This window comes from Macaca fascicularis, chromosome 3, assembly GCF_037993035.2.
Source record: "Macaca fascicularis isolate 582-1 chromosome 3, T2T-MFA8v1.1".
NCBI lineage: Eukaryota > Metazoa > Chordata > Mammalia > Primates > Cercopithecidae > Macaca > Macaca fascicularis.
Genome location: NC_088377.1, coordinates 82,583,259 through 82,607,491, shown reverse-complemented (window position 1 = coordinate 82,607,491; position 24,233 = coordinate 82,583,259). Strand labels below are relative to the sequence as shown.

General features: G+C 47.6%; 1 protein-coding gene across 1 annotated transcript in view; it reads right to left on the bottom strand.

Moving 5' to 3' along the window:
• The window catches only part of PKD1L1 (polycystin 1 like 1, transient receptor potential channel interacting), a 185,781-nt gene that overhangs the window by 106,920 nt on the left and 54,628 nt on the right, over positions 1 to 24,233 (bottom strand). Inside the window, exons 14-22 of the mRNA XM_065541975.2 lie at positions 22,180 to 22,386; positions 18,072 to 18,253; positions 14,099 to 14,320; positions 11,548 to 11,708; positions 9,016 to 9,384; positions 7,920 to 7,979; positions 5,232 to 5,408; positions 4,054 to 4,131; positions 839 to 981 (exon numbers count right to left, since the gene is read on the bottom strand). Coding sequence (XP_065398047.1) covers positions 839 to 981; positions 4,054 to 4,131; positions 5,232 to 5,408; positions 7,920 to 7,979; positions 9,016 to 9,384; positions 11,548 to 11,708; positions 14,099 to 14,320; positions 18,072 to 18,253; positions 22,180 to 22,386 — 1,599 coding nt within the window. The remainder of the gene's footprint in view (positions 1 to 838; positions 982 to 4,053; positions 4,132 to 5,231; positions 5,409 to 7,919; positions 7,980 to 9,015; positions 9,385 to 11,547; positions 11,709 to 14,098; positions 14,321 to 18,071; positions 18,254 to 22,179; positions 22,387 to 24,233) is intronic.

Here is a 24,233-nt window from a genome sequence, read left to right as displayed (position 1 = left end):
AAGGGGTCAGGCAGAAGGGCAGGGAGGTCAGTGTCCTGGCTGAGAGGATGGAGAGGGCAGTGCCAGGGTCGCAATATCACAGGCTCCTGCCCTGCCTGCTCACCACCTGAGGAATCCATCTTTTTTATTTTTTTGAGACGGAGTCTCGCACTGTCTCCCAGGCTGGAGTGTAATGGCGTGATCTCGGCTCACTGCAACCTCCGTCTCCTGGGTTCAAGCAATTCTCCTGCCTCAGTCTCCCAAGTAGCTGGGATTACAGGCGCCCACCACCATGCCCAGCTAATTTTTGTATTTTTAGTAGAGACAGCGTTTCACCATGTCGGGCAGGCTGGTTTGCATTCATCTTTTTAAATCCATCCTCTCATTTCACCCTCTCAAGACCCTGAGCAACAAAATCACAATGGTCTTCTCCATGGCTCAGAGAAAGAGTGAGGGTAAGTCCGTGTTAGAGATGTGACCTGGGAGGGAAAGGGCCAGGCTCCTCTCCTTACTTTGGGTCACGTGCCTGCCTTTTTCTTCAGGGCAGCATTAACGGAGGCCCCTGCTCTAACCAGGCTTCAGGGCAGTGGATGCACTGCCACGTCTCCTGGTGAGCAGGCCCTTGTCTCTTTGTGAAATTCTGAACCTTCTCAACCAGGGGGCCACTTTGCACTCCTCTCATTGGTGGGTGGGGAAGTCCATTCATGCCTAACCAACTTTCCAACATTCAACTGCAGGCTGAATTCCTTCACAGGTAGGAAGGACGTCGCTGTCCATTCCTACAGCACCCGTGATTGCTGTGACTGCCAGGTGCCACTGTCTGGGGTCACTCAGGACAGACATGGGGTTGTCCACGTACCGGTTTTCCAGACATGCAGAAGACACTGAAGACGGTGTGTGCCTCTAGACCGTGGTGGGGTTGCACCTGACAGACCATGTCCCGCGGAGCCGGGTTGACTGTCAAGTATAGCTGAGTTTTACCCAGTAAGCCGTGCTTTGAAGCTAAAGAGAAAGATGAAGCAGGGGTTTCACCCATGATGGAGAATTACAGCAGCATAGGATTAAGTTTTTATAGATAAACCTTATAGCAGGGATTCTGAAAGTAGGGTCCCCAGACCAGCAGCATCGGACTCACCTGGGAATTTGTCAGAAATGCAGATTCTTGAGCCCCACCCCAGACCTGCTGACTCAGAAACTGAGACTCAGTGATAGTTTTCACATACGTTAGGGGATTCTGAAGTGCTGGGGTTTGAGAACCACTGCCTATAGCATTCATTAATCTAACAAACACTCACTGGCTGGGGCAGGTACTCTCCTAGGCCCTGGGGAGACAGAAGTGGCTCCCTACCTGGGAGTCACATGGCAACCACCCAGACAGAAACCAAAGCCTAGGGGAGAGATGACGCTGACAGACCCATCACCCAGCAAAGCAGACTTTCTCCATTCTCTTGGATTCTTTCAAAACCGTAGCCACATACACACATAAGTACAGCTTAGTTGAATGTATAGCACTGATACAACTTTATATTTTTATTTATTTATTTATTTGAGACAGAGTTTTGCTCTTGTTGCCCAGGCTGGAGTGCAATGGCACAATCTTGGCTCACTGCAACCTCTGCCTCCCAGTTTCAAGCGATTCTCCTGCCTCAGCCTCCCGAGTAGCTGGGATTACAGGCATGCGCCACCACGCCCAGCTAATTCTGTATTTTTAGTAGAGACGGGGTTTCACCATGTTGGTCAGGCTGGTCTTGAACTCCCAACCTCAGGTAAATTGCCCGCCTCGGCCTCCCAAAGTGCTGGGATTACAGGTGTGAGCCACCGCGCCAGGCCTATTTTGTTTTATTAACTATATTAATATCATAACTATTTTCCATGTTGACATAGAGCATTCAAAATCACTATTGTGAATAGCTGCCTAAGATTCCATGGAACAGATATACCCAAATATGCATAACTATTATCCCCAACAATTAAACATTTTGCTTATTTTCCATTTTCTGTTATTATTGATCATCCCATAATGATTATTCTCATACATATAGTTTTTAAATGTTTAATGTATTTTTCTTGAGATGGATTATAGAAATGAAATTTACATGTCAAATGGTTTAAAATCTTGATGATCATCATCCTCATCATAACAGCAGGTACCATCTATCAAGCCTCTGCTACATACCAGATGCCCTACTAGACACTGTTCTTGTATTATCCTATCTAACAGTCGCATCAACCGTGGAAGACAGATCTCATAACAAAAGTAAAACCCAAGAGAAAAGGATGATGAATCCTGCCTGGCTGACCAGGGAAATCTCCACAAAAGAAGACACATTTGAGCTAGCAGTCTTGGTATATCAGTCTTATACTGGGCTTAGGAAGAGATGTGGGGAAAAGAATGGGCATTCCAGCCAAAATAACCAGAGGGAAAGACTTAGAGTCACTAGAGGGTCTGGTGTTATCCAAAGAGCATGGGAAGGGAGGGCAGCAGTCAGTGAGGGTGTGCAAGGCTGAGGGACAGGAGGCTGATGGGAGACCTGGAGCCTCAGTGCATACCTGGCAGCCAGCCAAGGACACTGACCAGGTCCGTGGGCCATGGAGAGGCTCTCAGGTGTCTCCTGCGCCAGTAAGGGATATGGCCCAGCTAAGAGAACTGTCTTTAAACTTATCACTTAGGCAAATTTCAGAGGTAAAAGAAAGAGGTCCAGCCAAAAGGCAAAAGGTATTTGTTGAAACCAAAGCAAACGCTGCCCGTCTTGTACCCGAAGCAGGGACCCAAGGCTAGTTGTTAAATGCTAAATGTGGAAGGGGCAGGTGTTTATAGAAACTGTGAGAATCAAGATGAGCCTCAAGGAATGTCATTGAGTCCAGCCCAGTCAGTTCTCAGGAGAAAGTGAACCTCGAGTTTCCCACTTGCATGACACAAGAGTTCACATAGAATTCAAGTTTGCAAATTCCTGGTGGGTTTTGACTAATGCAAAACTGTGGATGTTGAACCAAACCTATCCATAGATAAAAATTGTTGGCTGGGTGCGGTGGCTCATGGCTACAATTCCAGTGGTTGGGGAGGCTGAGGCAGGTGGATAGATCACTTGAGGTCAGGGGTTCGAGACCAGCCTGGCCAACATGGTGAAACCCCAACTCTACTAAAAATACAAAAAATTAGCCAGCCGTGGTGGCAGACGGCTGCAATCCCAATCCCAGCTACTCAGGAGGCTGAGGCAGGAGAATTGCTTAAACCTGGGAGGCGGAGGTCACAGTGAGCTGAGACCGTGCCTTTGCACTCCAGCCTGGGCAACGGAGTGAGACTCTGTCTCAAAAACAAAACAAAACAAAACAAAATTGTTAAGTCCACTGTGCTTGTCATATGGAATGAAAACCTCTAGAAATGGGGGAAAATGTCTACCAGTTCCCCTAAACGATGATCTCAGATTGAGATAGGCATGGAAGTGCAAGAAGGAATGCAGAGCAAGGGTAAGAGGAGGCTAGGCGGTGAATTTCAATGAACATCAGCCGCACAAAATAAGCAATAACACCTTTCTAGGGTTTAAATAGAGAAAGGGAGAGAGATTACGGACAGATTTGCAGGAAAGCAATCAACTTGTCCAGCTGTCTAGCATAAATAAGAGATATATGTAATTTTTTTTTTTTTGAGACAGTCTTGCCCTGTCGTCCAGGCAGGAATGCAGTGGCACAATCTCGGCTCACTGCAAGCTCCACCTCCCGGGTTCACGCCATTCTCCTGCCTCGGCCTCCCAAGTAGCTGGGACTATAGGGGCCCGCCACCACGCCCAGCCAATTTTTTGTGTTTTTAGTAGAGACGGGGTTTCACTGTGTTAGCCAGGTTGGTCTCGATCTCCTGACCTCGTGATCCGCCCGCCTCTGCCTCCCAAAGTGCTGGGATTACAGGCGTAAGTCACTGCACCCAGCCCTATATATAGGTAATTTTTTAAAAAGGCAACTGCTCAGTCTTTACCCTGATGTAGACCTGCACCCCATTCCTCAGAAAGAGTAAACTCACAGAGATTCAGCAGGACTCCTTCCCATCCTCTCATAAATGCAACTGACAATGTAACATACCCACAGATGCTTGCAGGACGTATGTCTCTCCACTGTTTAGAGAGTATGGCTTGATTGTCACCGTCTGTTCTGTAATACCTGCAGAAAAGACGTGGCTACATGGAAACGACAGTCAGTGGACTCGGGGACAGAAGTCACACAGAGTCCTTGGGAATGGGCTCCACTCTTCCCCCAGGGGTGAAATTAACATAGATACTAGTGAAACATGCCACTCCTGCTTGGAAAGTTGGTTGGTTAGTGCCTGCTATAAAGAGCCTCTCCTGCTCAACAGAAGCATTACTGAGGATGGTCCATCCATCCCTGGCTCAGGGACACTAATGTCCCAAGCAACAAGAGAATTCTGTTAAGATCTTATTTTATATGTTTATAATTATGTTCATGTTTAATTTGGCAATTTTTTAAATCATACTATAAAGTATGATTAAGGAATTTTGAAGCTATTTTTAAGTCTGCAGAATACTGGTTATGGACAATTTTTAACCTGGGTGTAACTGCTGACCGTGGTGACTGGATTATTTCCTTAGCAGGGAGAGGCTGACCCCACACTACTTACCCTGAAAAAAGGAGAGATCCGAAATACAAGATTGATGATCTAAACATGGACAGTTTCTAAAATCACAATTTTACAATAGTACTTCCCGAAATGGTTCAAGGAAAGGGTGAAGGAAAAATTATCTAAAAATAGTGTGAAATCCAGATCCTCAAGAGGTCTGTAGGGATGACACAAGCACATGCATTACCACGAAAGGGGGCGATCCAACAAATTGAGCAAAATCAGCATGTCTGGGCTGGCAAAATACATTAGAAATTCAATTGCTCTTCAGGAGCAACTTCATTTTGATCAATTCATGTAAATCCTTGACCACCCTACAAAAGGCTGTCACAGAAAAGGCTGTGCACACCAAGGTGTCTGCACACACAGAATGTGCAGCACTTGGCAGCGCCCCTCTTCCCCTTTGGTCTGCACACAGGGAGCTCCTGGTAGCAACAGATGCTAACTTTACTTTTCTTAGAAGAGTCTCAGGCCATAGTCCATAGACGAACAAGCACAAGTAGAAAAGGTACCACAATTCTAAATACTCATCTAATAAAATGAAAAGTTCAGAAGAAATTGAGGACTGATATCTAAAAGCTTTAGAAATATTGCAAATTGCAGGGTACAAAGAGGACATTCATACCTGAGGATGAATAGCCTTGGAATACTGCTCGGCTCAGCAGGGCCTTGCGCCAGTCAATCATGAGGACAGGCTTGGCTCTGCCTGCAGACAGGGAGGGGTCCACCAGGTTATCCCCATCTCCAGGGCTCTCCTCGGCACTTAAGCTAGGTCCTGATTCTGGAAAGCTGGTGTCCTTCGCTAGGAAGATAAACCAAGCCAATAGATATTAAAGAAAAAAAGTCATGATGATCTTAAAGCATTAGTGATTCAATGCTAATATTAATAACTATTTGTACTATTGCTGGATACTGCATATCTAATATAACATCTTCAGCAGCTAAACATATTCAAGAGATGTACTTTGTTATCATGTAATTAGTGGACCAATGGCCTCTTCCCTCCCTCCCTCCCTCCCTCCCTCCCTTCCTTCTACAAGATTTATTATGGTCTACTAAGTCCAGGTACTAGTCTAGAAACAGGAGACACAGTGTGAACTAGATCAATGGTGTCCTTGCTATCTGGAGTTTAATAGTGAGGCAGTCAGAAAAATAAATGAGAAAACACATAAATAAATAATATAAAGTCAGTTAATGAGGGAAAGCAAAGTGGGGTATGCAGAGGAAGAGAGAGGGGTGTGGAAAGGGAGTCTCTTTGAGATGGAGTTCAGGGAGGTCATCTCTGAAGACTAAGACTAGAAGGAGCTCTTTGAAGATCTGAAGGAAGGAGTTTCCAGATTGAGTAAAACCAAAATGCCTTGGGAATGATATTCCCTAGGGTTGCAGGGTGGGAGGGAGGGAAGGAGGGCAGGAGGAGGAAAAACGTGGCTGGAGGCATTGCCAAGGTCACATCATGCTGGGCGTATGGTCATGGGCTTTCGTCCTGAGTGCCCTGGGAAGCCACTGGAGGGAACTGTCAGGAGAGTGACAACAGCCTGGTTTGTGGTGAAAAGAGTCCTCTGGCTGTCATGTGATGAAATGACAGAGGGCAGCAAGAAGAGAAGCAGCGAGAGCAGAGGAAGGGTTCCTGCATGGTCTAGGCAAGAAGGAGTCGCTGCACTTCACTTAGGCTAAGGAGGCTCCTTTAAGACTTGAAACCAAGGTCACTGAAGCAAGATGTAGTAATAAAACACAAATGTTGAGGGGTCAGAATTACTCTTGTAAGGAGGAATAATTTTATAAATGCAATACAAAGGCAGATCTTTCTTCATTCATTCAGTTGTACTGTTTAAGCACCTACTGTGAGTATCAATGTGAGTCTCTACAACAGACCTGCGTGTGTATTGTAAAGACTTTTAAAGGTTCTGTATGATGATGTTTTGATATACTGAAGAACAAAATGAAACAAAAGTGTTCTGGTTAAGGAGAGAGTGCTTCTCCTGGGGCTGGGGCTAGCCAACTCTTAGAGTTTACAAAAGGCCCAGCCTGCAATGTGTCTTTGATTTGCAAACTGATCAATCCAGAACCACCCCCAACAAATCATCCTGGGCAACTAGAGACCACCCTTAGGCCTAGGATCTGCTGAAATTAAACTAACTGTTTCTAAACTAATCACCCAGCCCTGCCTTGGCCTTGCCGTTCTTTCCCGTGGAAACCCCAAAAAAGACCTTGGCTTAAGCACTCCCCTTGCTCCTGTCTGCTGCCTCCAGACCTCCCTGCAGCTTCCCCATGTAGCCCTGCATGGCCTGCCATGCCTCTTTTCTCTAGGACCTGGGAGTATTTTCTTTGTTTTTCTCTCCTCTATGGCTGCACCTGACTGACCACCTCATCCAAGAACAGCGTGACACACAGGAAGGAACGTGGGAAGGGCTGGAGAAGCCGTGGAGTTGGAAGCAGCTGAGGAGGACTGTTGAAGGAAACACTGACGCAAATCAGAGGAATAAATCGTTCATTCATCATCCATTATTCCCTCGATAGATAAATCATTCACTCCTCAGCCATTTATCCATTCATTCATCAAATAAATCATTTACCTACTCATTTGACAGATAAATCATTCACTAGACATCCATCTCTTCACTAGACAGATAAATCAGTCACTCACTGATCATCCATCTGTTCATTCGATAGATGAATAAGTCATTCACTGATCATCAATTCATTCTACAATGTGTTTACTGAGTGCCAATATGCCAGGGACTGTGATCCGTCTGGGAACATAGCATAAGCTGGCCATGGAAGCTTTCCTGGAAGAGCCCAGAGCAGAAGACACAGACACAGAGAGAGCCACTAAGTGCCAGGTGCCACCTACTTCCCAGAGGAGGGAATAAATACTGAGCTGGTGTGTGTGGAGGGGGGGTGGTGGTGGGGGTGGTGGTCCTTACAAGACAAGCCTGAGGAAGACTTCCTAGAGAGAAATGGAGCCAGACCTGAAGGAGGAGGCTCGCTGAACAGATAACTTAGGAAGGACGTGGAGGAAGACATTTTTGGCAGACGACACCCCATGACCAAGGCATGGAAGAGCTGGGATGTCCACCCTTGGGTCTGGGGCTACTCTCAGGATTTTGGAGCATAGGGTCAGAGAAGGGCAGAAAGAAGGGAGCTAGAAATAAAGGTTTGGTTCAGACTGTGCCATGTAAGAGTTTCAACTTTTCCCTTGATTCCGTGGAGCTCTCAGTGGCTGTGTAATGGAGCAGGTGGGAAATCCAGATTGCAGAAAGGCTGTGGAGGAGAGCTGAGTGGAGAGAGGCAGCAGGCACAGAAGCACAGTCACCTGGCTGTCTTCCTCCCGATGGTATTGCTTCTTGAATATCACTGTAATAGGCTTCAAAATCTATATGAAAGGACAAAATCATAATGTTTCCTTTAAAAATCACAGAATCCCCTGAAATTAATAGCAGCTCCCCTGATGGGTCACATTGTCCTTAGTGTATTTCTAGACTCCATACATTGCTCTGTGGATTACAAAATACCCTCAGTGGTGGTGTCTTTCCTCCCTCACGACAGCTGGGCAAGGCAGGTGCCATTGCCCCAGGGCCCCAGGAGGAGGAGATGGAGCTCCAGTCGGTGTGTGGTTTCTAAGAATAACCCAGCGAGTAAGTTGAGACCAAGGCTCACATGTGGCTCTCTGCCTCCACACCCAGCATCCCATCCTCTCTTCAAGAGAGTCTTTTACTGTTCTTTTAGAGAAAACGTCTCGCTCTTTTCTTTTAGAAGGAGAGAAATGGACATAAGAATGCCCTGCTGCAAATGTCGCTTCCTGTCCCCTCAGCCCTCCTTTCCCAGCGGCAGAGGCGCTCACAGCTGTCCCTCCAGCCAGCCAAGCCAAGACTGGGAGGCCTGAAGCACAGCTGAATTGACAAGAGCGTGCAGAGCATGAGACCACCATCACCCAAGAGTAAGCAGCAAAATCATACGGGGTCACCAGCTGGGGACAGTGATGGAAAGACAGGTGCCAGGTCAGAGCTTTTCTCACTATTACCTTTTCTCTTCATTTTTTAAGTACCAGAATGGTTTCCGTCCCCCTGAAACCCAATGATAAAGTGAAACAATTGATCCCAGAGCAGGGGAGAAGGATGAGGAAGCCAGTGTGAAGCAAATGACTACTGTATCATAGACACTGCACACACGGGACCTCACTGCAGCCTCAGAACCTGCCGTGGGTTTGTCATTTTCCCAGTTCAGAGATGAGGAATCCGAAACTCGATGACTACTGCACAATTAGCAAGTGGTGGGTGTGAACCTGGTGCTCTCTGATTTAAAGGCCTGTGTTGATGTGATCTCATACCTTACCCACCAGATTCACTACTTCCAGAGGTAACTTTGGTGCCCAGACGAGAGGGATGACATGCAGGAACAGTGGCACTTACCAGAGAGGTGAGGGCTAGGGCTGTGGGTGGGCTGACTTCTCTCAGAGGGGCCAGTCATCAGGGATCCCTTGCTCTGTGGTCCTGGTTCTAGGTCTAGTGAACCTTCCTCTGGAGCCTCCCCCAGGACTGCAGAGTCCTCCGCAGCAGGAATCCAGTAGACTCCAGTCATGGGCTCTGTGGGGGTTCCCCTTGGAGCTGAAGGAGCAGGCTGGCCAAGGGTCACGAGTGAAGGTTCCCATGAGAATGGTGTGGTCGTTGCATCAGGATCTGCAGTGCCAGGCTCAGTGGGAAGCAGGTTTGACTGTGATGACTTTGAAATGGCACCGAGTCCCAGCGAGCCCAGCAGCCCCACTACTCTGCAGAAGGGAACTTAAGCAAACATTTGGCAGTGTTAGAATTTTGCAGCAAAAATATAAAACATTTGCTTAAAAAGTCTACAGACTATATAAGGATGCTCTGTTTTAAACAAATCTGTTGTGAATTTGAAAACCTACACTAAGAGATACAGGGCACAGAGCGTGGTGTTGGCGTGTTCTGTGTTGGCGTGTTGGCCAACAGCAGGAAGCACATGTATGGAAGTAGAAGGCAGGATTCACAGTGATTGCACCTGCGTTTGCTCTCCCAAGTCAGGGGGGAGGGGTCTGCTGAATCATATGCACTCCCAGGCATGACCTATTCATGGGTATTCTAGAAACAACTTGGGGTGCATGGGGTTTCTCTTAATCCTCACTCCCCTACCTGCCAGTAAGTGATTTGGTTTGGATGTTGTGCCCCTCCAAGTCTCATGTTGAAATGTAATCCGCAGTGTTGGAGGACGAGCCTGGTGGGAGGTGTTTAGATCATGGGGCGGATCCCTCACCAGTCACTTAGTGCCCTCCTCGCTGTAATGAGGGAGATCTTGCTCTGAGTTCATGGGAGGTCTGGTTATTTAAAGGAGCATGGCAGCTGCCCTACCGCCTCGCTCCCTCTCTCACCATGTAATGTGGCAGCTCCCTTTTGCCCTCCACCATGAGTAAAAGTTTCCTGAGGCCTCATGCGAGCAGATGCTAGCACCAGGTTTCCTGTACAGTCTGCAGAACCATAAGCCAAAATAAACCACTTTTCTTTATAAATTACCCAGCCTCAGGTATTCCTTTATAGCAGTGTAAGAAGGGAATAATACAGCAAGTATCTAGTATAACAGTTTTCAAAACTGCTGTTAGAATTTATGATAAAGGATCAATAGCAAAGAAAAAAATGCCATGAGCATATAAATGACCTCTCAATAAAGCAAGCTTTTACTTGCAACCATGGGAGAACCCAATTCTTTGAGACATATCTAGGGGCCATGATTCACTTTGCTGAAAGTCTAACTACTGGATGTGTTTCTACTGCAAGTTCCTCTGATCTATTCAGCATGGGCTCTGATTCAGAAAAGTTCAATTTACCTAAAAGAATTTGGAATGCCTCTCTTGCCAAGAAGGGCACAATCCCCCTCTATGTCTTCATTTCCCTGTGGCCGCTGAGGCCAGCTGTACCCAAAGCTCTACTTGTGGAAGCTTTGTATGGCCTCACGGAGGGGATCTTCAAGAAACATGAAGGTCAGTGGGGGCTTGGCACCAGCTCTGTTGTAGGAGCTGGCTCTCCAGCTCAGAAATAAAGCTCCTCTGTTTGCCATTCAGAGCCACCTCTCTGATCACAAATATTGCCGAGTGAGAACTCATCTCGCTCCTGGTTCAGACCTTCATGTCCTGCAGCACCCAGTGTCCTGACACCAGTGCCTGGCACACTCCAACACATTGCATATAGCCCTGATACCACTCTGCAAAATAGTAGGATCCTCATCTTTCACCTAAGAAAACTAAACCTCAGAATTGCTTAAAGCCACCAGCTGGTAGTGTGGGAGCAAGGACTGGAAGTTTCTGCCCTGGTTCCTCTGCTCCTTCCTCACTGTGCAGCTGGCGCAAAAGACAGGCGAGGTTGTGAGGGACACAGCCCTCTGGGCGGTGTGTCACATCGCAGATCCTTCTGAACTGTGGCTTTAGCTCAATAAAACTGCCTACATGGGGATCGAGACCACGGTGAAACCCCGTCTCTACTAAAAATACAAAAAATTAGCCGGGCGCGGTTGTGGGCGCCTGTAGTCCCAGCTACTCGGGAGGCTGAGGCAGGAGAATGGCGTGAACCCGGGAGGCGGAGCTTGCAGTGAGCCGAGATCGCGCCACTGCACTCCAGCCTGGGCTGGGCGACAGAGCGAGACTCCGTCTCAAAAAAAAAAAAAAAAAAAACTGCCTACATGGATGTTGAGCGCAGCCTTCCATATCACACTGAGGTCAGAAGCAGCCCTCGAGTGTGTCACCTCTTCTGCTGGTGCCTCACACGTGTTCATAAGGACTGTAGAGGCAAGAGGGGCTGGAGAAGCACAATGGACTGTTCACCAGACAGATCAGACACACTGGGTCATACCAATTGTATTTTGCAACATTTTAGCATTCTCACATAACCCTGAGTTTTTACCTCCCACAACAAAATAAAGCCATCAATCCTTTTTACCTTCTATCCTATTCTTTTCTGTGGCATTGACTAAAAAGAGATCCCAGGAATAAGACAGATTCAGTATTTCACCGCAGTCCTCACACGTAGCTTGAAGGGAGAGTTCGTCATTCCAGTTGACGAAGGTGTCTTTAAAGCTGACCCAGGAGATGTGGATGAATCTGAAATATATAAATTGGCTTGAGATCTTAGGAAAATAATGTGAGGGTTCTTTGGTCACATTAATTCATGTTAAGCATGTTTAAATCACCCTACTTTGGATCTTAATTAAGGGAATTCAATAGCAATGTCACAGCACATATGATGGCACATATGGAGTGGCCAACACTGCGCCATGCTCGACACTCACGTGATCTGCTCTAACACTGCGAGATCCAGTGAGGCAAGGACGCTGCCACCCTACAGAGTTCAGAGAGGCTGTGCAGCTTGTCCGAGTCACACAGCAGTGAGGGCAAAGCTGGGCCTGGCCAATGTCCCTCTGTTTCCAGAGCCTGGGCTCTGGCCCAGCTCTCCATACTAGAGCGGTTGCCACCACATGGCCCCTCCTCACTGCCTCGCCTCAGGGCTTGCTTCTACCAGCTGCAAACCCATCCCATCCAAACCCTCCCCATGGCCGTCCACCTTTGCGATTCCCATACAGCCTCAGATGCTCACAGAGAAAGAAGTCTCCACTGCCTCAGCCCCGCCTCTTCCCTGCGCAGGGTTGTGGGTCGTGGGCAGCTCACACATACCACGCCCACAGCCCGGCGCCCACCTCCCTCGGGCCTGCATTCCACGGCTGCCTTCTGTCAAGCCCTCTAGTCTCTTTGCTGACCCAGTACTTTCCAGAGTGCACTTTTATGGTTTTTCATGATATCAAGGGGGTGGTTTGGGATTTAACAGATTTATTTCCTGTGGGACTTAGGAAGGTTTTTAAACGGCCAGGTCGGTAGACACTCTGGGGTGTGTGTGGTACCTGGTGTCTCCCATGCAAACATCCTATACCCTGCACCTGACGGCCCACGTCTCAGACTATGGCCTCAGCACTCGGCTCCCAGCACAGGGCTGAGGGGCCATGGTTGGAGGGGGCCACACTGCATCCTCACCCAGCACTGGGTCCAGGCTGTGTGTATGTGTGAAAGGGTGCATCCGTGTGGGTGCACAGTGGGGTGGCAGGGGTGTGGACAGACATGGGCAAAGAGAGGTCCCTCCAGCCCACGGACCTCCTGGGGACATCATCCACACAGGCCTGGACCTTCCTGACAGGATCAAAAGATGTTCACTCGATAGCTTTGGCACGTATTGAAAGAATATTTTAAAATAAATTCTGTAATTATCTCATGAGTAGCAGAGGTATATAGTACATTACATTTTTGGAAAAAAAGTATTTAATCTGTTAAATTTAATGATTTAAATGTGCCCCAATTGTTGTAGCTTTGTACCTGGCATTTCTTCACTTTTAATACACATCCGGAGCCTCAAATAACAGTCAGTAGTCTGGGCCTGTGGGGACCCCTGGGCAGGGCTGTGTGACGTTGGAGCCCACCATGGCATGGCCCACTCTTATCTACTGAGCCTTACTTTCATGGCTCTAATCTTGAAACCCTGAATTCCAGTCCAGGGCATGACCTTCAAAGCAGTCTTTCTGATCTCTGAGGACAGCAGATTTGCTTCCTCCTCCAGGAAGCCTTCCCAAACCACCCAGCCCACAAATAGGACCATAGTAGCTGCCCAGGCCCCTTGCCCCTACCATCCATGATGGAAGCAGCTCGATCTACCTGGGGCCTTCCAGGTGACATACAGGGCTACAGGCAGACGGTCAGTCCCAGCACTGCTTCCTGGGTGGGTGCCAGCTTGCAGCCCCCTCAGGAGAGTGTCCAAAGCAGGTGGGCCTGGGCTCCTGCTCCATCCTTGATGCTCACTTACATAATGACCCAACCCCCTCAGAGGAGGAGGCTGTGAAACAGCTGCAACCCACGCACACCCCTGCACTTGGCTCGGTCCTGGTACCCTGTGTTTGGTGTCTGGGGGCTGCACTTCACCCATTGGTGCTATTCTGGCCTCAGTGCTACAGGGGTTCTGGGTTTGGGGCACAGCACTTCTTTGCCTCTGCACCTTTCACAGTCTCAGACATCATAACTTGGCCCACAATGCTGTCCCTTCCACCCTGTGATGCTTGGAAGGCCTGGGCAGCGGCCCTGAAACCCCTGGCTGGGAACTTGATGGCTTTGCCTCCTGGCTTCAGCCCCAAGCCCCAGGACAGTCCCCAATCTTTCGGGCAGGTGCTGTGATGGGAGGGTTCCCACTGAGGCTCCACTCGGAACCCCCGGCTGTGCCAGCTTTAGCTAGCTTGCTTGGCTGTCAGATGCTGCCTAGACGTCAGCCCGAGAGCGCAGACTGCTTCCCCAGCCCCTTTCTGAACAGTCTTCTCCTCCTCCTTTGCAGTGAGAATCCCGCATGGCCAAACTCCAAACTGCTTGCTGTGCACAGCAGATTCCTTTCACGGATGCTAGCACCAGGTGGGAGCAAACACCTGTGAGCTGAGCTGTGCTGAACGCAGGGCAGGTGGTACCTGAGTGCCGAGTCAGGGTAGGGGGACAGGAACACCCGGGCCTCAGAAGAGTTCCGGCCACCACTGGAGACCCTCAGCATCACAAGGAACTGATCATAGCTGTCACTGAGCCATTGTGCCTCAAAGGAAACAGTGGGAGCAGCGGCGTCCAGTTGGTGTGCAGTGGAGGAGTCGAAGCAGGGATATGCTGGGGAGCTGGCTGTGGCGCATTCCCAGTGATACCTGTTGGAGAAGTCATTGGAGTGGCTGAGGGGAGCATCAGGCAGAGCCAGGGACTGCCCTGTGTCACTGCATGGGTTTTCTCTGGGTGAAGGGGGGACCACAGGGAACAGGTGTTGGGAAAGAGATATTGCTTCCCACATTTTCTCCTGTAAGTGAGGTGGGAGGTTGCAAAAGTGCAGCAGCACTACCATCTGGGGTGGGCTCAGGCCACCCCTCCCGACTCACTGAGGCCTGACTCCAGACAGCCTTGTTTCCGGCTGCCCCAGGCTTCCTACCCCTTCTCTGCGCACAGCAACCTCCTCTGCTCACATCACTGCCACTTCCCAAGTCACACAGCTGTGCTGCCCTCAAGTATTTCCCAAACACTGCACCCCACCCTCATGACAGCTCCACGTGACAGACAAGAATGCCATGTGAGCCCAATTTTAGGAAGAAAATGCATTTGGGAGGCCTCAGAGTGTTTCCCTGTAGCACAGCTAGTGAGGGGTCTGTGAGATGGACTTCAGGCATCTCTCCTCCCAGTCTCACCGTCTTTCTGCAATATAACAATTGCCACACCCAACGAGATAAACGTGGCTGCTCCGTCCGGGTCAAGCAAGAAGATGTCACCCCCAACCTTGAGCCAGCCTTACTCTAGCAGGGATGCACACTCAAACATGCAGTTCCAGCAGGGAGGAAACGCTGCCACGGAAATGTTCGTGGCTAGGAAGGCCTGGCTCCATCCCGCAGCCATAAGCCCTTTCTAGAGGTGTCACTTAAATGTGAACTGATATTGATCTTTTAAAGAGCATTTCCCTGTCTGGTGTGCAGGCACCTCATTCTAGACCTTTCTGTTTCCAGAGCCTGCATAAAGAGGCACTGTGATGGCTCAGGAACTACCCCACTCAGCAGGAACACTGCCTCCAGCTCACAGGCTGTGCAGAGCAACTGCCCCTGGGACTTAGCTGGAATATTCTATATTCCCAGGGAACAAATTCAGCTCATTTCAGCAGCCACACATGGAGCTCTTGTTTTGGGGGCACTGTGCTGGTGCTAGGGTATGGGGATGTGAAGATGAGTAAGACACAGTGTCTGTCTCCTTAGGTTGGGTGCAGGGAAGTCGGCAGATGGCTGAGGGCTTTCCCCAGAGCATGTGCATGAATCGAATCATTGAGTCCAAGCAGCCTTTTGCCTCCTCTCAACTCAAGAAACACCAAATCCCACACCTACAATACAGCAAATATATGTGATCACAGGGGTTGGGAAAACAACACAACTCATCTATTGCTTTATAAATAAATATTCCCTGACTAGCTACTATGTTCCAGGCATGGGGGATATGTCAAATAAGAGCCCTGCCCTCCGGAGCAGTGACCATAGTAAGTGAGCAAAGGCTCCATGTCAGGGGTGACTACTGTGAAGAAAGATGCCATCAAACCAGGGCAGGATCTGTCATTTTGGAGTCTCAGCAGGGGCCCCACTGGGAAGGTGACATTTGAGCAATGAGTGAAAGGAAGGGGGTGATGGCAGACGTTTGGTGAACTGAGTGATGAGCTTCAGAGGGAATCCTTGCTGTAAAGAGCTGAGAGAGATGCAAGCTGGGTAAATCCAAGGAGGGGCAGGAAGGCCAAACGGGCTGCGCAGTGAGCTGTGGAGGCAGGAAGGGACAGCTGAAGCCGCAGCGGGTTGGGAGAGATCACGTCGGCCTCATTGGCAGTGTGAGGACGTTGGCTTTTACTCTTGAGTAAAAAGGGGGTGCTGGAGGGTCGAACTGTGAAGTAAAGTCTTCTGACTGTTTTAAAAGAATCTGTCTCCAAAAGGAGGGAGGGTGGGAGGCGGGTGAGGGATAAGAAATTACCTATTGGGCCGGGCGCGGTGGCTCAAGCCTGTAATCCCAGCACTTTGGGAGGCCGAGGCGGGTGGATCACGAGGTCAGGAGATCGAGACCATCCTGCCTATCCCGGTGAAACCCCGTCTCTACTTAAAAATACAAAAAACTAGCCGGGCGTGGTGGCGGGCGCCTGTAGTCCCAGCTACTCGGGAGGCTGAGGCAGGAGAATGGCGTGAACCCGGGAGGCGGAGCTTGCAGTGAGCTGAGATCCGGCCACTGCACTCCAGCCTGGGCAGCAGAGCGAGACTCCGTCTCAAAAAAAAAAAAAAAAAAAAAAGAAATTACCTATTGGGTGAATTGTACAGCATTCAGGGAATGGTTACATTAAAAGTCCAGGCTTTAACACCACCAATATATCCATGGAAAAAAAACTGCCTCATATCCCCTAAATCAGAAAGAATAAAAACCAATAATACTAGCAAAAGAACCCATCCCTGCCATGGAGACAGGGCTGCAGGGGAGGATGGAGGTGTGGAAACTGGCCAGGAGATCTTACAGAGATAAGCCCAAGACCCTGGCAGCTCAAACCAGAATGAATGGGGGTAGGGGAGGCGGTGTGGAACTGATGTTTAAGGGAGGGCCAAAAAAAGAAAAGTAAAAGTAAAAGATGCTGCTAAAGATTTTGGCCTGTGGCCGGGCGTGATGGCTTAGGCCTGTAATCCCAGCACTCTGGGAGGCCAAGGTGGGCAGATCACTTCAGGTCAGGAGTTTAAAACTAGCCTGGCCAACATGGGGAAACCCATCTCTACTAAAAATACAAAAATTAGCCAGGCATGGTGGCGTGCATCTGTAGTCCCAGCTACTCAGGAGGCTGAGGCAGGAGAATCACTTGAATCCAGGAGGCGGAGTTTCCAGTGAGCTGAGATCAAGCTACTGCACTCCAGTCTGGGAGACAGAGTGAGACCCTACCTCAAAAAAAAAAAAAAAAAAAAAAAAAAAAAGAAAGAAGATTTTGGCCTGAGCAATGGGAAAGGTCCTTCTATGGGTGCAGAAGGCAGGCGTGTGGCTGAGATGTCTCGAGGCTGTCCAGAGGGGGCGCTGTAGGGAGGCTGGGATTCACAGTCCAGAGTCCCGGGAGTGGTCTAAACAGAGAATCCCTGTTTGAGGCTATTGCACATGGATCATGGATAGATCCACATCAGGACCCTGGCTGAGGCCATAGGTGGGAAGGGGTGTGGATGGAGAAGAGGAACAAGGCCTGAACTGGGGGCAGCCTCCAGCAACAAGAGACCCATCCACCTGGAGATGAGAAACCTGTGGAAACCAAGCCTTCCACACACCACGGCATCTCACCAACCAAAAATTTAATAATGGTGACACTCAAACCTCACGTTCCAAAACAGATCATTCTTTTTTTTTTTTTTCTTTTTTTTTTTTTGGAGACGGAGTCTCGCTGTGTCTCCCAGGCTGGAGTGCAGTGGCGTGATCTCGGCTCACTGCAAGCTCCGCCTCCCGGGTTCACGCCATTCTCCCGCCTCAGCCTCCCAAGCAGCTGGGACTACAGGCGCCCGCCACCACTCCAGGCTAGTTTTTTGTATTTTTAGTAGAGACAGGGTTTCACCATGTTAGCCAGGATAGTCTCGATCTCCTGACCTCGTGATCCACCCGCCTCGGCCTCCCAAAGTGCTGAGATTACAGGCTTGAGCCACCATGCCCGGCCCAGATCATTCTTTAAACACCACCTTAAAAAGCGACACACATTTTACTTCCACTCTTTTCCTCAATTCCCTTATATTTTGATTCTAAATAAAGCAGTTAAACTTATGAAAGTGGATGCGCTTAAAATTTAAAACTATTAATAACCTCCAACATCCCCGAGCCTGCATTTGCAGAATGCGCGGTCTGAGTAGCCACACAGCTGTGTGTGTGCGTGGTGCTCACCTGAGAGTTGCCCCAGGGTTGTCAGGGTCGAAGGACTCGGTCCCTCTGAGGACAATGGGGGATGAGGTGGTCCTGGAGAAGAACAGGTGTGTGCCCTCGGAGATCACACTGACAGGGGCCTGGGCTCGCACCTCCAGATCCACACAGTAGTTACTGTACACCACACTGCCTTCAATCTGAACCTGCAGGGGCAAGGAAGGACAGGGGATGTCATGCAGGGACAAGCCAGTGACTCGCTGGAGAAACACATTCATCTGAAAATTAGAAAGGAAACTCAATGCATCCCCGGCTCCAACTAAAACAGTCATGCTAGTCAAAATAACCACTCTACTGTGCGACATGAGAGCTGTGACTGGAGTCCACAAGAGCACGAACATCTTCCTGTCCAAGCTTGTGTTAATGTACAACGTTGGGCATTTCCTAGCTTGTGAACACAATAGAGACTCTCCATGTGTGCACATTTTATAGTTTTTAAACCTCCTTCTTCCACAGTGAATTGTTCAGGCTCCTGGCTTTTGTGCAACTTCCTTCACCTATCTTAGAGCTGCTTCTTTCTAACCCGCAAACATATCATGGACTTTAGGAAGTGTAAATGAAATTTAAGACAAATACTTTTAAACCGAGGAATAGCGGAACATGTTATAAATAAAGCATTCACATTGTTCTTTTACAAGTTTGATGTGGCCAGGCGCGGTGGCTCATGCTTGTAATCTCAGCACTTTGGGAGGCTGAGGTGGGTGGATTGCTTGCACTCAGGAGTTTGAGACCAGCCTGCGCAACATGGTGAAACCTCATCACTACTAAAAATACAAACATTAGCTGAGTGTGGTGGCGTGCACCTGTAATCCCAGCTACTTGGGAGGCAGAGGCACGAGAATCTCTTGAACCCAGGAGGCCCAGAGTGGGAGGTTGCAGTGAGCTAAGATCACACCACTATGCTCCAGCCTGGGCAACAGAATGAGACACTGTCAAAAAATAAAAAATTTGATGCAATTTGAAAAAATACAGTCTAATACTTGCTGTTCTTTCACTGGGTCTCAGCCTTGTTCACTCTAGATTTTCTTCAGATGCACACAGCTCCCTGCTGATCAGTCTCCTGAGTAGGACCAAAGACTACGGAACAGTTGTAGGATCAGAACTTCCATTTCCGCCTTCAATCTCTGCTTGCTCAGCCTGTCCAGCTCCAAGGAGCTGCTGAGAATGTTCCAAGTATATACAAAGGCTGGAGGAGGCACCAAGCGGCAAGCTGCTTGGGGAAGATGCAGGGATGGTCAGGAGCAAAGGAAACCTGAGGCTCTGACTGTGAGGTCAGAAACAGCAGAAGTTACCTTATCTGTCAGAAGGTCTCCAAGACTTAGAGAGACAGGGATCCCCTGTAAAGACACTGAAGACCACAGAGCTGGCTCCCGGCTCACAGCCAAATCTCCCTTGGAGCTCCCATTGCCTGGCCTGTCCCACAGGCTGGACACATCTTCTATGGCTTGTTGGGCTTAATTTAAAAATTACGTAGTTTATAAATTTAGAAAGCAGAGTTTTATTTTTTAAGAAAGGGATGGTAATCTGTAAGCAGGAAGTGTAGTCTCTGGCTAAAAAATTGAAAGTAAGTGTTTTGAGGAGGGAGGGAGGGGTAAGACAGGAATTTAAGTTGAATGGGTTATCCCATATTCACAGGATATAGGAGTTACGGATATCTATGGAAGAGGATTGTGTTTTTGTGTAATAAGTAAACATATGTATGTGTTTTATGTTTACTCTTGGGTGGAGATAATATTGGAATATATTATAATTAGGTTGTTTATGTTACAAGGTAAAGTACGGACATGAAGGCACTTAAATGCGTAGTCTCTATAAAACTGGGCAGAATTAGTTTATGGTTGGTGTTTTTTATTAGGAAAAAGTTATAGAAATTAGTTTTTTGTTTAATTAAAGTTATAGTTATGGCTTGAGGAATAGGAGGGTTTAGTTAGTTGATGTTTGGTGGTTGTAGAGTTGTAATTGTTTTAATATTGCTTATTTTAAGGCTAGTGTTTGTTTAGTTGATAGAGAAAAAGGGAGAAAAATCCCGTGGCAATGAGAACCTAGTTTGTTTTTTAATTGTAGGACTGCATGATTTCACTCTTGCCTGGCATCACCTTAGGTCTTGTTTATAATTTGGTATCTTTGTCATAAAGAGTATGTCCTGGCCAGACGTGATGGCTCACGCCTATAATCCCAGCACTTCGGGAGGCTGAGGCAGGCAAATTGCTTGAGCCAGGAGTTCGAGAGCAGCCTTTGCAACAGGGTGAAACCCCGTCTCTACAAAAAATTAGCCAGGCATGGTGGTATGCCCATGTAGTCCCAGCTACTCAGGAGGCTGAGGCAGAAGGATCACTTGAGCCCAGGAGGGAGAGGTTACAGTGAGCTGAGATTGCAGCCATTGCACTCCAGCCTGGGCAACAGAGTGAGATCCTGTCTCAAAAAAAAAAAAAAAAAAAAAAAAAGAGTCTGTTCGGTCAGTCTTATAATCTCTATTTTAACATTAATGCTGGTTACTCGTGCCTAAACTGTGAAAGGGAGGGGGTGTAATGAGGCATATCTGACCTTGAGTCCCATTATGGCCGGGAACTCTAATTTTTAAAGGTTTTTCTGGGTCCCCTTGGCCAAGAGGGGATTTGTTTAGTTGGTTGGGGGCGTCTTAGGATTTTATTTTTAGTTTACAGGTTCTATCTACCTCACCTACTAGGTTGTTCACGGAAGTGTGCAAATACCTTATTTATCTCCAAATCCCTCCCCCAGCACACAGCCAGGTACAAATAGTGCTGTTTTCATTAGGAAAATGAAGAGCAGACTCACCCTCCTTCACTCGTTCAGTATTACAGATTTTCCTTTGCATTTCACCTTGGCTTCTTACAATTAACTACCTGTCAGGTCAGATGCTACCCATCACCCCGAGGTCCCCCGACACTGACCCTACTCTGCTCTCTATTCCCCGGCTGCCCCCTGCTTCAGCCTCTAGTGACTTCTCACCTTCACTAGCACTCTCCCAACATCCCATCCTTCAGTCTGTTTCCTACTTGTTCCCAATCAACATTTCCAAAGAAGAGTATACAGCCTGCTGGGAAAGCTCTGGATTTTCCTACAACCTCCATCTGAAGTAATGCTATGCTAAGCCTGGTCTGCAGCCTGCTGTCACTTGGCCCATCGTTACCTGCCTATTTCACAATGAGATAAGTACAGACACTGAGAGGAAGCTTCTGGCAACTCCAGCGTTTGTCATTGCTGTGACATCCCAGCACAGATTGGGAGGATTTGCTTCCTCAGGCAAGGTCAGGGCAGTTTGGGTGCCAAGGAGCTCTGTGGCCAGCCACACAAGGCACCAGCTGGAACTGTGCTCAGTAGGACTGCGTGCCCCACAGCTTAAAAGAACAAAGCTCTTTCGCTGCAGGTATCCTGATGGTCCCTGATCCGGTCCCCGCAGTCTGGCCTGCCCACTATGTCATTTCATCCCAGACTCTCCCACCAGGGTCTGCTCACTATCCCTGGTCTTCTTCTAGCCTTTGCCAAGCTGCTGCCCCTCCCAATCCCTTTCTATGTCTGTGAACAGATTCTCTTTTCAGGACCCTCTTTCTTGAAGTCTACTTTTTAAAAAATGGCCTCTGCCTCTTTTAACGCGCATATTTTCACCATTTTTTCCAGCCAAAATGCACCAAGCACATGCTGAGAATCAAAGTGCCAGGCAGTCACTGTGAATGCCTCTTGGATGCCCTGCCCTCTGACTGTCATCCCCTTTCCTTTCTGGGTGATTGGCCCCTAAATGGTAGGCCACGTATTCTCCTTACATCCCAGCACCAGCACAGGGTTTATTCAAATTAGGTACTCAGGAAGGTTTTCTTATACACATTGGAAGGAGTTTTTCATCAATTGCTTTGCCAGCATTTGAACATCATTTGTTCTCTTTGGGAGAATAACACGTTTCTCTTAAAATCCTACCCAGATTTTTTTTTTTTTAAACAGCCTCCCTTTTCCTGGCTAGAACAGGTGTTGAATCACAAATGCTGAGCTCTTGCTGCAGGGCGATGGGAAGCATGGGTTTCACTGGGCCGGTAGAGCCCTAAGTCAGTGAGCTGACCTTGGCAAGGACAGTGTAGTTCCCATACTCCAGGGTGTGGCTCGGGAGGATGAGGGTCTGTCTGCGAGTGTCCACAGCAGCAGGGAGGGAGACAGGGAGCCCTTCAGAGTCCATCAAGTTCCAGGTGTAAGACAGACCATGGGAAATATCACAGAAGACTGCAGCTTCAAACGTCACCCCCAGCCTCACAGGCTGAGACCTCCATATCTAAGTATCGAGAAGAGAAGGTGTCTCATTAAAATGTCCACCACATCTAATGTACTGGTAACTTACCTGAAACTTAGTTTTAACTGTAGATCTCCAATTATTTGTTTGCATAATCACAAAATGGTATTCTTAGGTCTGGGCTTTAGAAAACACCAGAATAAATATTACATCTATTTTACAGACAAAAATAAAAGGTAAAAAAAAAAAAAAAACACTAAAATAATAAGTAAATATTTATGTACTCATGAGAAAAAACTTCCTATGCAGAAAATTAATGGAAAAATAGCAAAGATATCTGATATTTGATTACATAAAAAATTTAAGCTTCCAAATGTCAAAAATATAAATGTTATGCTCCTGGGTTTTGGTACCTATGTATATATATGTGTGTATATACATTTTTTAAATCAATATAATAAGAAAATCATTTGCAGTATACACAACAGATGTTTGCTTTCCCTATTTTTTTCTTCACTGAAATATTCTTAAGTCATTCTCAGAAATCATGACATTTAACCCTTAAATACTAAATATAATCTCTAAAAACTAAGGGAATTTTCCTACATAAACACAATACTACTATCTCACCTTAAAATTAATAACAATTTCTTAATATAATCTAAGCCTAGTTTATAATCAAATTTCCCTTATTGTTTCTAAAACATACCTTTGTGCAATTGTTTGATTTGAGATGCACAAAAGATCCTTTGTAAAAAAAAAAAAAAAAAAAAAGGAGAGAGGAGAAAAAAGTTTTCTTATCAACTAGAACTATGAGGTTTCCTAAACTATAGTTTGGTCAGGAAAATAAGCATAAATGCTTAATTCCTTCCCTTAATTACCCACATTCAGAGTAAGAAGTTGGGGCAGTAGTTACTTTCAAAGGTGACCAATATGTTACTTGTGTCTGCCTGCTTGGTGGGAACAGGAGAAGCTTCTCTTTCAGCATAATTATTTTTAAAATATTAGCATTATTCATTCAATTGTAGATGTTCTCTTTTAGATGCTCCAAGTAGCCCATCTGGGACCTAGGGCACTCTCCGTGGCCTGGCTCTGGCAACCTTCTGATATGACCCTACTAGTCTTTGAAAGTGATGGGTTTGTTGCACTATTCTTTCTACTTTTATTTATGCTTTAAAATTTCCATAACAAAGAATTTTAAATGTAAATAGTAGCTGATACATATATAAAAAGCATATTTGCTCACTTTAATAAGCCAATGAGGAATAAGGTTATGGGGGAAAATATTAGTGTCTGCCCATCCACACCCCTTATCCCTCCCAGTCACTCTGTCTTTCTGAAGCTCCTCCACACCACCTACTTTGGGCTGGATCCAGATTTCACCTCAAGCATGGAGGAGCAAGCCAGGCTAGGGGTCCTCAGGATGGAGTCTCTGCCTGGCCAGGGAGCCTCCACCCTGGGGCAGAGGCTGAGTTCAGGGTCTCCCCCTGGGGGGCTTTTTTTTTTTTTTTTCCTGAAGATTCTATAAAAATTGGAAAGGGAAGCCTGGATGCAGTGACTCATGCCTGTAATCCCTGCACTTTGGGAGGCCGAGGCGGTTGGATCATGAGGTCAAGAGATGGAGATCGAGACCATCCTGGCTAACACGGTGAAACCCTGTCTCTGCTAAAAATACAAAAAATTAGCTGGGCGTTGTGGCGGGTGCCTGTAGTCCCAGCTACTTGGGAGGCTGAGGCAGGAGAATGGCGTGAACACAGGAGGCGGAGCTTGCAGTGAGTCGAGATTGCACTACTGCACTCCAGCCTGGGAGACAGAGTGAGACTCCATCTCAAAAAAAAAAAAAAAAAAAAAAAAAAAAATTCGGAAAGGGAAAAACCTGGAGGCAGCTG